The 15828-nt window shown below is 40.5% G+C and overlaps 1 protein-coding gene across 29 annotated transcripts in view; it reads left to right on the plus strand.

Annotated features, from left to right (window-relative positions):
- The window catches only part of CLASP1 (cytoplasmic linker associated protein 1), a 175972-nt gene that overhangs the window by 58090 nt on the left and 102054 nt on the right, over window positions 1–15828 (plus strand). The window contains exon 1 of one of the 29 annotated variants that reach the window (XM_071746719.1): window positions 2601–2741. The exons of the other annotated variants lie outside the window; for them this stretch is intronic. Coding sequence (XP_071602820.1) covers window positions 2726–2741 — 16 coding nt within the window. The 5' untranslated portion in view covers window positions 2601–2725. Of the gene's footprint in view, window positions 1–2600; window positions 2742–15828 lie in introns of those variants that run through there. 29 annotated transcript variants of the gene reach the window in all.

Genomic DNA, 15828 nt, shown 5'->3' on the forward strand with positions numbered 1-15828 from the left:
CTGAAACAAAGTTTAACTGGAGCTGTATGTTTAACTCAGCTGTGTGGTGCATCAGCTCATAAGCAAAGATCAGGTTCAACTTTTTAATGTAGTCTTCTGGGTGAATAAGTGATTCTGTGCTTTTCTAGTGGCTCAAGTACCACTTGTAACTGAGCCCTGGCTCAGGAGCACTGGAGTTGGGATAATTGCAAGACTTGGAAGTGGTTGTCAAGCCTAACTTACTGCAGAAGGTGGTGGTGCTGGGCAGGTGGGAAAGCTACTGTGCCTTCCAAAATGGTGAAAAATGGTAAAAGAACTGGTCAAAGAATGATGACTAAAACTGGTCTCTTAGATCTAAGGCTACTGTTTGAGATAAGCTTCCTTAAGCAGGTCACCTAAGGTGGAAATACAAGAAAGCAACTGCAGCAGCATTTTTTGTATAGGAGGAGTAAGTTGGGTATTGGTGAATAGTCTGTAAACTGTTGAAGATTCCTTAACTAATGCTTTCCAAGACATAAATGAGGAGAATACTCCTAAATCTACCAGAAAAGGTGGTTAAAATAATAGGGCATTTTCTGATTCCCATGAATAAGTCTAATGAATCAACTCTAATTTTAAGTCTGAAAAATAAATTCTTATATTTACTTCTCTATTTAATAAACTGTGGTCCATTAGTGTGTCTTTGAGTTTACCTTTAATGGCCTGATTGCTGTTTTAGTTAGGTTGTGTTTTTATTGCTTGGTTAATAGAAGAATCAAATGCATAGTGGAGTGGGGGAGGTTTGCATGGTAATCTGATGTTTCATTAAGTCAGGGGGAGGCCTTGCCAGGCTGAAGTATGCTGCTTGTTGCTTAGGCTACCAGCAACCCTTAGAACTAGAATCTGAAGCTAAAATCCACGTTGGATTTCTCGACGATTCTCACTGCGTCTCTGTTTTGTTATTTGGCATATAATTAGTCAGGCTCTTGAAACAAAAATTATAGTTTTCCCCCCTTTGGGCTTTCAGCAAGCTAATTATTTTCTGTGTAACTGCTTTTGCTAATTATGCAGATGGCTTGTTCCCCTGGGACAAATACATTTTCAGCATGAAAGAGCCAATAATTGCCAGCGAGTCAGCTGCTATTTTCATGTGGCATTGTGTGGTGATCTCTAGTTGGATGTAATACAGAGAAATTATTGGACATAAGCAGAGATTCCAAGAAATTCACGATGCGTGGATTTCCTTGCTATTACATCTGGAGGGACCTGAACATAAAATGTACATTTTTTCCATGGCTTTGAATTGACTTGGGATCAGACCTGCTCTGCAGAAGACTTCATTATAAGGTTTCAGGACAGATTAAGAATGAAATAAGGGATCTACTGGGAGATACAGGCTGGTAGGAAATGATCTAAACCAAAGCTATTAATAATAAAAACATTGTGGTGTGTTTTTATGTTCTTGATCGTTGCCATATCATAATATAACATTCATTGTATATCCTCTTTTATATGTAAGTCACACAATTTTGGGGAGGTGCTTTTACACTGGTGTGTGCAGGGATGCTGTGGTGGTGTCCCAGTATGGCAGTGTGGGTAAGGAGGGGACTGAATTTGCCCTTTGGGAGAACAAGATTTAGGGATAGTTGAGGTGACAGTGGTGTTGGGCTACAAGGAAATTTAAAGCAGGGGATCTTAAAGCCAGAAGTCTCCAGCCGAGACCTTTGCCTCATAGGTACTTGCACTGAGTGAGGGTGCAGTTTTGGTAGCTGCCTGTGTAAGTATTCTAAGAGTAAGCAGGTTAATTAACCTGCTAAAATAGTAAATTAAGTAATTCCAATTACTGAAAGCCTATGAAGAAGGAGCTATGTTACTCTTGAGCAGAACTGCTCCTGTATTTGTGATACTGCTTAAAATAAACATGCTATTTGTTAAGTGAATTCTGTTTGTGATGTAGTTGACAACTTGGAGACAATCAGATGGAAAGTGGAACTATTCTAGATTCCTGTGTTTTGCTGGTAATAAAGCAGAGTCACTGAAATGCTATTTTGATATTTATTATAAGGAGGAGGAGAAATCACCCAGACTTGCCAAGCATTGCCATGTGTCTGAGTGGGATGTTGTTTGTTTGTCAACACACATCCAAGCAGAAGCATTACAGACTAGAAGGGGGGGGGGGGGAGTTGAGCCAACAAACATTGCACTGTGCTTTTCTTTTTTCATACCTCCTCCTGCAATTCAATTCCCATTATGGTTTGTTTTCTATGAGTACTGTTTTTAAACTGAAAGAGAAAATGAAATAGAGAATTCATTTCACTGACTTAGCATTCCTGTGGAATTAAAAAAGGCAAGGAAATGCCCCTTAATCTGCATGGGGGCTGAGAGAGCAGTAGTGTCTGAATGATACTTGAATGAGTGCTATTAACTGACAGAACACCCCTGTGGAAGGCATAAATGAGCAAGATGAGCTCTGCTCTGTTTGTGTTACACAATTTGGTAAATAAGCCTATTGCTGCCTCCTGGGTTGGAAAATGTAGAAGGGAGGGATGTGAGCAAGCAGGCACAGGAGGACACATGATGTTCAGCTGAATGCTGAGCAGGCTTTTTATTTTGGAGGAGGGGTGGCAATCATCTGCCAGGTCACACCGAGAAGAAGTCGTGCAGGAGGGTGGAGGGTTTGCTGGTGGTTGAGTTGCTGAGACATGTTCTGTAGGGCTGCTCCTGGAGCACAGTGCTCTTCTCCAGCATCTCACAAGCACTGCAGATAATGACTACAGGCAAAGGTAGGTGCTGGTGGATGTGCCACAGGGATGGATGGGTTTGTTTGTGTCTGAATGTTGCCTCGATATTTACCTTTAATTTCTTTTTGATTGTGTGAAGAGACTGAAGCAATCTTGCAGCAGAAGTGAAACTTGGAAAAAAAATGAGCTTGTAAACATCTGTAGCCTGGTAGCATCAAGCTCAGTTTAAGCTTCTGTAAAATATGAAAAATAACCTGTTTGGAGTGAAGGATGTACAAGGGAATAGAACAGGTTGTGAGAGGTGAAGGACAGGTATTTTCAGACACCCTTCCTGGTCCGTGATGTTTTTGAGTGATCACTGAGGCTTTAATTTCATAACTGCTTCCTTTTGCAGCATCAGTTGGGAAGATTATTTAAATGGGTTATAAGCACTTCTGAAATAACATTGAATCATAGCTCCAAGAACATGCCAGATGGAGACATCACTGGCTTTTCTCCGTTTCTGTGTTTTAACTGTGTTTCTGTAACATAAATGATATCTGCAGAAGCTAGAGAGACTGGAAATGGAAAAGGTGAAGTGGAAAGGCAGAGAAGCTCTGTATTTATTCACCTGTGAAGAATTAATTTACAGAATGGAAGCATGTATTGCATTTAATTTTGGTACATCAGAAGCTGGCTTTCCTCTTAAGCTTTAGGGAAAATGATTTCTGTTAGGTATATTTGCAGAAGCTGTATCTTTTTCTTCCCCCTCTTCTCTCCATTCAGTGTTCCTGTTTTTTTGTTGAAAACCTTATTACCCTCTGGATGTAGTAGATGAAATTTCAGAAGTCTGAGACTGTCAGTATCTGAGTTCTCTAGACCTTGGGTTGTGATGATATTTACTGTCTAAAGGTATGATTTACTGGCAGGTTTTTTTTTAGTGGAAATGAAGATGGAAATCACCTGGGCAAACTGAATGCTGTGGACTTGATTCTGCAGGTGACAGTATGTGCCATCTTTTTAGGCAGTTCTTAATAGTTAGGAGTTTTGATACTTTGGGAATGTTATGGTTTCACAATGCTCTTCTAAGGCAATTATTTACGTGTATTTTCAAGAGGAGGCAGGGGATGCATGTGTGGGTGATCAGTCAGTAAATGTCCCCAGCTCTAGGAACAAAATACTAAAACTGATTCTCCTTCTTGTCCTGAACTACATCACCTGTCACTAGACAGTGTCACCATTCACAGATGAGACCTGTTCAATCTGGCTTCTCCTTTCCAGGTCAATAGAGGAGCTTGAAAATAACATTTTTCCAAATTTGGCATTGTGTTGAATAATTTATGTACCTAACTAAACACATATGTGCTTGTTTTTTTTAAATCATCGTGCTTTATTAACAACATTAATCATGCTGGGAACTTCTCAGCTTTGACATATCAGTTAGTGGAATGAAGAGCCTGGGACCATAAGCAACTGGTCTTACCTGCTGGGAAATGTCTGACCTCCAGGTCACCATTGGTTTTCTGAACTGTGGTAGTAGCAAATGTCAGAAGAAAATGAAGTGTTTCAGTTGTTAGTGCTGTTGTGTCTTCTGGACCTTGACCCTAGGATTCCCTTGCAAGGAAGCAGCAGAGCAGAGTTACTTTGGTTCATGTGTGTATCATGAGCTACTTAACCCTGATGGTTTTATGTGAATGCAGAAATGCTCTTTTGGCAGAGATTTGGTGTAACCAAGCAGAAGCATATTACCACTGCATTTCATGGTATTTCCAACAGACATGAAGAAAGTGTAGGCACTAAAATGTTGAGACAATGGTGTGGACCTCATGAGCAAAAGAATAATGTGCACAATTCCATTACCACTGATGGAAGCCAAATGCATGAGTATCCTGCTGATCTGGAGATGAACTTGATGCAGAGCCTGTTCTCTTCTTCACATTTGGTAACAGTGCCATGTGGAGCTGAGGGACCTCTATGGTTATCTTAGAAAACACGTGAAACTTGGAAAATGTTGCAGGGATGAATCTGCAGTCCAGTGTCCATAAATAGTATTGAAACACATTAGAAAAGATCCCACACCCACCCCAGGGAAACTGCAGTAACATCTGGTAAAGCTGCAGTGCTGATCACATTTCAGTAATGCTTAGTAGTGTTGGTGTGTTCTCTGCTGTGATCTTTCTCTCTGATTTTTTTTATTTTTTTTTTCCATGTCTTTCTCTGTCAGGTTGGTTTAATCTGTAAACCAGAACCCTCAAATCTGCACTGGTCATTGTCCTTAAAGTCTCTGGACCAGTCTCCTGGTATCTTCTATGCTGTTTTGCCCTGCAGTCTTTGTAGGTACTCCTCTCAAAAAAGTTTAGGGGTCAGGGCAATATTAACTCCAGTTACATTTTGGCATGAAAGGAATAACTCCTACATCTCAAATTTTATCTGTTGGCATTGTTGTTTATTATGCACAGCATCTTCCAGGGGCAAATTTATCAATAGAGTGGTTCACACGTGTGCACACGTATTGGTCATTGTGAAAACAGCAGGGATTTTAAGTCAGCCTTTTAATTCTCAACAATTCTCTGAGAGATGGGAGTGCAAGTTAGTCAAAATATCCTAAAGGAAGGTTGGCTTGCAAAGGGCAACCTGGTGTGAGTAAAAGGTATCCCATGTATATATTTTGCAATTTTGTGAAGCTTATTTGGGTTGTGTTTGCTGTACTTCAACAAGAACTGAAGATGGAGTGTGTGAAATACAGAAACAAAGTACTTCACTGAGCACAAGTGAAGGTATCACATGCTTTCTGCTGGCTATGGAAAGAATTACAAAAGTGTTCTTGACAGGAAAACCTTGCCTGAGGCTCACAAATAATTCAGTCTCCACAAAAAGCAATGGATGAGGGGAAGGCTTCCTTCCCCCTTGTTTATTGGCTGGGTGCTGAGTTCCTGAGAATAGTCTCCTGATACTTCTTACAAGCAGATGCTCTGGGCTGTTTTTATATAGAATCATTGTCCCAGTTAGTCTCAAATTGCTGTCCCTAATCAGCAGCCCTAGCAATGGCTGAAGACTGCTTGGGAGAGAGATGAAATTTCCTGCACCTCTGGTGGAGCACTTTGAATTCCTGTGCTGCTGCTCTCCTTTCTTTGAGATTTGTTTTCAGGTTGAGCATGTAACCAGCAAACTGAGCTCAGCTGTAATAAGCAGCCTCTGAGGACAGCAGTCACTCTAAGGTGAACTACAGGATAGACTTTTAGGGGCAGTAAGAGGAGGAGACACAGGTTTCTCTGGTACCAAAGAACCTCTCTACCCTTGCAGAACAGTGTATGTACAGTGTAACCATGGGAAGGGCAACTTGTGTAACTGAGATTTTATTCAGGTGTCCAAACTGAGGAACCCCTGGGTGATCCCTGAAGAACATAGGAAAAGATGCTTGTAGGCTTGAAGGCCTTTTCATGCTTAGTCACTTTTTGTATTAAAATAATTGACTTTAGGCTGAATGAGATCTGACTTACCAAGTCCATTCTGAGAACAATGTACTGCTACAGATGGTGTATCCAGTTTTAATATAGAGTGGTAGAACAATAACTGCAGTTGCAGCCTTGTGAGTTGAGGGCATGAAGAGGACCTTTTTTCCAAATGCAGAATTGGACAAATGCTCGTTTGTTACTCTGTTGGGAAGTACAGTGGATGCATTGTCTGTGCTTGGCCCTGGTCAGGCAATACATTGCCCTCCTCCTCCATTATGTTTGGCTGAAGTGTTTTGTTTGTAACTTAGATATAGTAATGTGAAATAGAGCAAAACCAAACTGTAATAAGTAAAAGTGTTCTATTTTTTGTAGTATTAAGACAGCAAATGCTGTATAATGACTGGGTTTCTTCTACTTGCTGAAGGAATTAATTCTGCCCTGGTGCTCTGTCAAAGGAATCTTTTTGTTGTGTTGTGCAAAGCAGTTCAAGCCTCTTTTTTCTTTATTCCCCTGAAGCCCAAAACTGCAGACAGCCCTGAATAATCCTGGCTTGCTTTACACCCTACATGTAGCCTGCAGGGAGTTCACTGCAGCTAAACAATCATGAAGGAAACTGCTAATGGCTGCTGCTTCCCAGTTGGCCTTCAGAGTCAAGTCAGGTGAATTTTATCACAAATAACACACTATAGAGGAAGAGATAAATACTTTAATTTACTGTACAGTGTCACCTGAACTGTTTTCTCAAGAATGGCAAAGCCTATAGCAACTACGTTTCATATACAGTCTATAGCAACTTGCTCCTTTTCCTGTTGCAGACTTGTCCCACCTTGCTGTAGAGCTCTTCAGGGCCCCATGAACATCCTGTAGATGCTTGACAGAGAAATTTCTGGTATTGGATGCAGATCTTAATGTCCAGTGAATCATAGAATCATAGAATTGGCTGGGTTGGAAGGGACCTCAGAGATCATCAAGTCCAACCCTTGATCCACTACCGCTCCAGTTCCCAGCCCATGGCACTGAGTGCCACATCCAGTCTCTTTTTAAATATCTCCAGGGATGGAGAATCCACCCCTTCCCTGGGCAGCCCATTCCAATGCGGAGCATCTCTGGGCTTCATCAGAGACTTGGATGGATAGTTTGGGATGCTTATATGCAGAGATAGAAAAGATACATTTATACCATTTTTCTTTTTTAGTTTGTATCTGCTCCCTTTGTTAACAGACTTTCTATTTATTTCTGGGAAATGAATGGGGCCTTTGTAAACTACTGGTTGACTATATTGTAATAGCCTTTTATGGTTTTAGGCATGGTTGCTCCTAGTCTTTCAGAGGGAAGGGAGGAATAAAAGCTTAATGTATGCAACACGGTTTGCACTGCTTCTCCCAGTGTTTTCTTTATGCAGTTGGTGTTGTCTCTTCTAGCACTGGTGCTGCCTCCACCTCTGTGTAATGAGACTGACCCCTTTGGGTGTGGTGTGAGTAGAGAAAAGATGACTACATCTTTAAGAAATGATGCACGTATTCCATGTACATCTCCCCTGAGTAATGAGAACTCCTATCTTGTTGGAGTTCTGGCTCATAATGAGACCTGACATTTCTAATTAGGTCTGCTTTTTTGAAGAATGAATCTAACTTTATTCTTGATCCTTTATATTTCTCCCTCTGACACACACCTCACTGCACTTCAGCTCTTGCTTGTGAGCAGGAGGGATCAGGCACAGTCCAGGGGCCAGCCCTGGAGAGGCTGGGGCTGGGCATGCTCCTCTCCTGCTGCAGCTCTGCCAGTGCACTTCAGCTCCGATTTATGCTCCTGCTGTTTGATCTCTGGGCCTGGGAGAAACCGAATCTGCAGAGACTTCTAATCACATGGAGCTTCTGTGATGTGGAGCGACACTCACGCTCCTTTTCACTGGAGACCTAAATAAGATCTGATCCCAGCTTCCACAGGCAAAATGTTTATGCACCACCTCACTGAAACTTATTCTCTGTCCCCTCCCCCTTAAGAATCTTTGTACTTGTTTTTTTTGTTTGGGCTTTGGTTTTTTCTTTCTTTTGGTGATGTGCTGGATCTTTTCTCACAGCAGAGGCCTTGCTCCAAGGGTCTGAGTCTGGGGTGGGTCTTGTGTATGCACACTGTGCTCCTTGCTTACTGTTCTTCTTCATATTGCTTCCTGAAGCCCATTTATTACCATGGGCTCTAAAGCAGTCTTGTCCCTCTTTGCATCCAAGCTGTTTATTTACTGCAGAGTGGTGTAAGCAGCTCTGTGTGCTCTGTTCCCTGAGAGTGTGGGAGATGTGGTAGCACACGGGGGCATTGGGCAGTTTGTGACAGAGGTGGGACTGTGCAAGGTCCTGTTGAGCAGTTTGAGAGAAACATGAAGCCTTTATTTTATCTAGTTAATCAGCATTAAACCCCTAGTATTTTGCTTGAAACTCCTTGTGGGGCAGGTGGTTTCTTGACAACCATGGGGAACAATATATAAACCAGCCAGGGTGCTCCCATCACCTACAACAAGAAGTTCCCTTCTTGGGCTGAATCTAGATCAGCACATCTTCAATGCCCTAGAAAATGCTGTATGCTGCCTGTTTGATGTGAGAATATACCTGAGCAGTATTTGATAGTGCCCTTTGCTTTTGGCCATTAATGACTGTAGCAACCATTTTGAAAATCAGATTGTCTCTGCTCCCTTACAGCATAGAAGTGATTTCTCTAAACAAACACAGTGCAAATAAAAGACTCATGAGCAACTCCTCTCCTAATTTTTGGGCTAGAATCTTGACTTTTCTGTACCTGTAATGCATACTAATGCATTACTAATCACTAATTCCTCTGAATTGGAAATAAGACCTTTTCCAGCAAGAGATTTTCCTTTGGTTTTATGCAAGTCCCAGTAGCTCATGCACTAGAGGGACTGAGAATGTCTCTGTGCTCTTTTTTTTTGCCATGAGCTGGTAGTTTTTCACTTTGAGGATGCTGACTGAAAAATGAGAACAGATTGCCCAGAGGATCTCAGTCCTTGCAGATTTTTAAAGGTTGACTGAATGAGTTCCTGAGCAACACAATGTTGTCAGCCCTCTTTCCCTCTTTTTAGAAGGAGGTTGGGTTCTTTGACCTCCAGAAGTCACTTCTAACCTAAATTATTCTGATTTTTTTTTTTTTTTTTTTTTTTTACTTCAATAGGAAGCTCTAGTTATCTAAGATCTCCAAATCCATCAAATGTGTTTTTTGTTTTTTTTTAAGCTCAGTACTTTAATAGCTGTGCATGTAAAGACAAAGACTGCCAGTGTTATTTGAGATGGTGTGTTTGTCACTGAACACTTTAGTTTATCAAGAGTGCTAACAGGGCTAAAGGTAGAAGAAAATGTGACCTCAGCTAACAACACAGCCTAATGTCAGCATTAAACACCAGCGAGGCACAACACAGGCACCTCTGTAAATGGCAGTGTTTACCACTTAATGGACATCCTCTGCTGATTTGGTGTTATCCTAGAATTGAAGAGGATACTTTGGTTTTATTGGTCTTTCATCAATGTGACAATCAAGTTGCACACGGGCATGTTAAGTGAAGAGTTAAGGTACAGATTACTCTTTGATTTTAATATTAAGAACTTAAAGCTTGATATTTAAATATGAATTTATTGTAATTGTTTATTGGAGAAGCAGCTTGCTACAAATCAGTATCTGAGATTATATTCTTTTCCACCTAATCTTCATGCTGTTCTTCAAAATAACTTTTTACAAATCTTCTGAACTTTTGCTTGTAATTGTAAGCCTTATTTTGCTGGCTGAGCTCTGTGTTCTAGTTCTCCATGCTGAAAACCCAAATCTTGAATGCAGTTTTTATATCTGTGACAAAGTAAATATTTTACCCTCTTCCCTCTTAAGGTTTGCTAAAGGAAACAAAATAAGCCTGGTTTAAATGTAATCTAGGTGATAATCTCTGGCCTGTCTCCTATAGTCTGCTTTTCAGTGAAGGCTTCCTCAGTTCAGGTACCAGGTTGCAAAGCAGAGGGAATGCAAGAGCAGGGACCCAGAAAGCTGTGCATGGGAAAGAAAGCAAGGAAAAGAGTTCAGAATGGGACTGATTGGAGCAGTGACTTCTTATGAATGCCAGGATGTAAAGATGGCATTGAAATTCACATTTCCCAGTTCAAACACCTGATAGGACTTGCTTTCAATCTCTGAAGCAAAGCTGAAAGTAAATCTAAATATAGTCTGTCACGTGCTGTGCTTCGTGTGTGCCAATTCCTCTGTTTGCTAATTCTTCTTTAAGTGAAGGCAAGCACAGATGGTTGCTAAAGAGAACCAGATGATTTGCCAGCATGGTGGTGTGCTTGCAGGAGTGAGACTTGGACAGGCTTGAAGCTGCTTTGTTGTCATTACTTTTAGCTCAAAATTTTCACTTGGAGAGTTGAAATTCCTTAGTTTTGTCCCTTTTTTTGAGGTTTGTTTGTTTTTATTTGTTGGGTTTTTTTTTCATTCTAGCAAAGCACTTGTTGATCTTTCAGTCAACATTTGGTTGTCATTTATTGCTAAGGAGCCATTCTCATTAGGTGTGGAGCCTAAATGAGAATGGGGCATGCATAGAGAAGTTCAAATGTAGGACATTCACTTTGGATTCTTTTTTTCCATAGTGCTGGAAGGCAAAGGTCATCTTATCCCTTCAAAGACCCTCTCCTTTGAACTAAACCATGCCAAAAAGAGACCTTCCCTGGAGGGGAAGTGTGAGTGTGGTTTCATCTTTAGCTCAATTGAGTTAGCTTAGCTGGCCTGAAAGCCCCTCTGGGTGCTGGGTAATATGCAGGCTAATGGTTCAGAGCTTGCTTCCCTGGCTGGGTTGTGGTTCCTGACTATGGATTCAGTATCTGGAAGTGCCTGGGGAACTGGTGGGCTGTGCACAATATTCAGTGACCCAGGATGCTGCTGGTCACTGATGGCTTCAGGCTGCCACAGCAGTACAAATAGTAGGTAGCCATGGATAACTGAGCCATTCGGGTCCAGTCTGGGCAAAATAATAATAATGATCATTACTTGGAAACAAAGCAATGGCTCTGCAATGGTGTTGAATGATTCTGGTGGCTCAGGTGTCTGAAGTGGTTGGTTCCTGAGCCTCAGGTGAACCAAGCTTGTCTGTTCTCATGTTTTGAGCCCCCAAATCCCTTCTTTCTGTGAATAGACTGATAGCTGGCTAATGAGTTGGCCATGTATGAAGAACAATTATTCCATAAAGAAATATTTTACTCCTGGGGTACCTGGGAGTTCACAAGACTTAAGTGCTCATGCTTGTGAAAGGAACAGAGTGATCAAGCAGGCTCCTCAAGCTGTTACTGCTACTTGCAGAAACTGCTACTCCAGAAATGCTGGAGGTTTATCTGTATGTTGAATGTAGAATCTGGGCTTAATGATTTGAAAATACCTTGCCACAAATTTTATTCCTTTTTTTTCTGAGTCTTGGCTGCTTCTGCAAACAGTGTGCTGCTAACAGGTAGCTTGTCCCCCCATGTTCAGTTGTCAGTAACAGCTGTTGATAGACAGCAGTGTGTTAGGAGTGCTCCGTGTTATCTGTGGCTAAACAGCAAGGTACCAACAGCTTATATTGCATGCTAAAAATTGCTGAATTGAGTGGAGAAAGATTTAGGTGGCTATTTCTTCTGCAACCCAGTCTGCTGACATTTTCTGATCTGCTACTACTGATGCTCTTTTCTGTTGTCCTTCAATTCACATCTTTATAGATGATAATCAATTGGTCGTATGCATGTTTTTTAATGTTCTTCATAATGATACTTCAGATAGTCTAAGAAATGCCTGGAACAGCTGCTAATAAAAAAAAACTTGCTAATTTGGTACTCATCACTGCCTCTACTTTCACACCTCCTCTGTGCTATTACCACTTCCATATCTGTTAGTGTTTGAGTCATGGATTTTGGGAATATTTTTAATGTGTCAACAGATAGTAATCCTGTCTGTCAAAGGAAGTATTAACACGTAGTTAGTTACATGTAGCATAACACTGGCATAGTCACTTCTTCTGCTTCTCACTTGTGATAATGTTGCTTCTAAGAGTATTTTATGAAAAAAAAAGGTTACTTATAAAGTTCCTCTTGTAAGAGTGAATGGAAACAGTGAGGCTCTGCTCTCACTGTTTAAAACTCGTTGAAATTGCCTGTGCTTTGGCTTTGGGATAGAGGTACTTGTAGGGCTGTGGGTTACTGTGAAAACACAGATAAATGAGCCCAGAAGTTCAGAAATGAAATTAGTGGATAAATTCTGTACCTAGGTATTATAAACTTAAGATTGGTTTCAGTGTCTCTTAAACTAGCAGAAAGAAGGTTTCTGTGTCACCCGGATTCTTGATGTTGCTACACCAAGTGGTATAAATAATAAATACAAACCATCAAATATATTTATACTTGTATATAATACAAGTATGGCCTAGGACATTTAAGAGGCTATTGTGAAATGCATTATTTACTAGGTCTATTACTTTCCTTGGTAGATGTAAAACATACTTCACTTTTAACAACTTAATTTGATTTTTTTTTTAAGTTCTCCCTACCTCACGTACTCCTTTTTGATATGTATCAAAGCAGCAGTCATATTACAAAAAGCCTTTCATATGAAACTTTAAGTATTAATGCCAGAAAGCACACCCAAGCCTTAATAGTCTTGGTACATACCTGTAATGTTTGTACCTCTGAGCCAAGGCATGCTCCTGTATCTGAAAAATGTTTAAAATAAACAAAAAAAAATTATTTGACATAGGTCATTCTGTTTTATTCTTTCTTGAATACTAGGAACTATTGCAGTGCATAAATCACAGAGTGCCTTTAATAACCTTGAACTTAAGCTTTTTTTGCAGTACAGGTGTATTACAAAGCATCATGTATTTGAGGGCCTGCAAGGTGCTTGCTGGATGATTATCACCCTACTGAAGAAAATAATGCATTTCACTTCATGTAAAACAGAGTTAATGCTCTTCTGCACCTCCTCTGCTCTGAGTCATGCCTTTCCTTGTGTATAAGGAGGGGAAGTGAGGGGGAGATGGCAACAAAGTCTTCTAAAAATAGAGATTCAGTGAAACTGCTACAGGAAACAATACAAACCCAAGGAAACAGTCTCCTCCTGTCTTTGGTTTCATAGGTACTCAAAAGGGCTTTTCTTCTGCCAGCTTTGCTCTGTCCTCTGTGGCCTGATGGCTGCAGGTACCTTGGGGTGGTTATCTTCCCATCAAACTTGAAAAACAAATCTGTTCCAATCATCACCAATGGGAAACCTGGGATCTGGGAAAGTTTTCATCAGCACCACTGCACTGAAAAAGGCCCAGTAGGTCACTGAAGACCATTCTCTCAACCCTGGAACCATTTGTAGGATTTCCAGGATTGAATTGTCTGAGTCTAGCTTTGCTTATTTATTTTAATTTGTCAAATAACTTTAAAGGAAGCCTGTGTAGGATTAAAGCAATTGATTAGTTTCTATCATCAATCCTAATTTAATTAAGACTTCTGCTCAAATGTTGTGCTACTTGGTTTTGCAGTTAGTTGCTCATGCACTGTCTTCAATTTCTAGCTAATAGAATATTACAGTGTTATGAATCTGCTTTATCTTGTTTTCTCTGCCTGTTCTTCCACCTGTCCCAACTACAAAGGTGTCTCAGTCTTGTAAGTGCCAGAGAACAGATGGGTCTAAAGTTTTGGAGGCCTGTCCAGAGGTCTTCATGCATTAAAGGATGAGCCATAACATTGTCTGAGCAGGAGGAAGGTTTAAATTGGTCATCCTTGGTTCATCCTAGGTAGTTATCCTGGGAATTGAAGCTGTGCCTACCATTTCATAAAATATCCACCAAGAAGGCAGTCTTACTGGGATTATCAGACATTTGAATTACCTCTTGGTTATGATATTGTTCATATGATATTTTTAAATTTTTAACATCAGATTGTATGGTGTGACTTTATTGTAATAGGGTAAGGATTCATTACTTCAGTCACTCGGAAGTATTTAACTGAATTGCTGGGCTGAAGGGGATGCCTGTCTCTTCTTTCTTAAGCATGAGATGAGTGGATCTGACAAATAAGGTTCCCAGGGTGGCTCACAAAGCTCCCAGCTCATCATATTAAGCTCTGTACTGGTTACCTAGTTCTGTGCAGTGCTTGACCATGGAGAGATCAAAAATAACTGCTTTGCTGCCAGTAGAAATCACTCAGTTGAGTGCCCTGCTGTTATGTGATCACTGTTTTCCTCTCTTTCTCATAAAAAAAATAACCTCCAATTTAGCCAGCAAATTTAGAGTATGGACGGATAGTGCCTCGTGGCAGCCAAATGGAGAAAATAACCTCAAAGGCTTAATTTCCTGGTAGACTCTTCACAGTTGGCAGGAAAAGTTGCCAGTGTGTGGGGTCTGTGTAGGTGATGCTGGAATATGTTGGCACTTGAAATTAAAGATTTCACTGTGCTGGTTAGTCTGTGTTTCAGGCAAGTAGTAAAAATACATATAAGTTTTGAGGTTTGTGAGTTTAAGCTTTAGAGTGAATTGGACATCCTAGAACTGAAATAAAAGTAGGAACCATTAATCTTACTATGTCTATTAATAGGTTTTTTTGCTATTTCACACACTATTAAACAAAGAAACACGGTGGTGTAATGGAGCCTGTGGTTCTCCTGATGACTTGTGCTTAGAGGATGAGCAGCTCTGAAGAGGAGAGATCTTGTTTCCAGGAGCTAAGTCTTTATATGGACTCCAGTTTAACAGCTTGTAGTTTAGGGATAAAGTGTAAATGTCATCTATGAAGGGAAGTAACCATCTACAGGTTAGACATATCAGCAAGAGGGAGGAAACTGCTGTCCTGTGTGTCTGTTAGAATCTCAATGCAGTGATCCTTCACAGTGGCAGATGTACAAAATGGCAGTGTCAGCCAGACTTGCTGTGGGGAGGTGAAAGATCTCAAGCTGGTTAGAAAGTGGTTCCTTAGATTAATGAAGTGTTGTTTTCTTTTTATTTTTGTCTTGTTGACTCTTTTCAAGTCTTTCATGGAGGCAAGCACGCCTGCCTGAAACAAGAAATCTATATGGATAGAAATCAGTTGTCAAGTTAACCTGTGAACTGGGATAGAGGGGTAGAGGTTTTCTTTGCATCTGCATAGATTTGAATTTCCTTATGGCTGTTGAGATCTGGGGTGGGTTTTTTCATAAATGCCAGGGTTTGATGTTGTCTTGCTTTATGATTTCAGCACCTTTTCTGAATGAGGAAGGATGGTAGGACTCAAACCAGCAGTCCTTACCACTTAGACTGAATCTTGTTCTACATCAACTATTCTAAGTTGGCAGGATCACCTGTGAAAAGGTGTCATAGCTACGGAAAGATGAGTTTGGTTGGTGGGGTTTTTTCTGTTTGTTTGTTTTGTGTGATTTGGTTTTTTTCCCCTTCTTCCTTTTTCTTTTCTTTTTTTTTTTTTTTTTTTTTCCCCTGTTGAAATGGCTAAGACAGGCTTGCTCTGCAGTCAGTGTTCCCAGTCTTTGCATGGGAAGCTATTTGTATTTCAGAGTCTCCAATTCCATTTAGGTCAGTATTTGTTTTGTGAAGCCATTTGTAATGGATATATCCAGAGTAAGATGTTTAACTGGCTCATGATTAATGTTTGTATTCTTTGGAGTAAATGTGAATGATTCTGCTTGGCTTAACTTATTTTCTTTAGGGCTGA

This window comes from Heliangelus exortis, chromosome 6 (genome assembly GCF_036169615.1).
Source record: "Heliangelus exortis chromosome 6, bHelExo1.hap1, whole genome shotgun sequence".
Taxonomy (NCBI): domain Eukaryota; kingdom Metazoa; phylum Chordata; class Aves; order Apodiformes; family Trochilidae; genus Heliangelus; species Heliangelus exortis.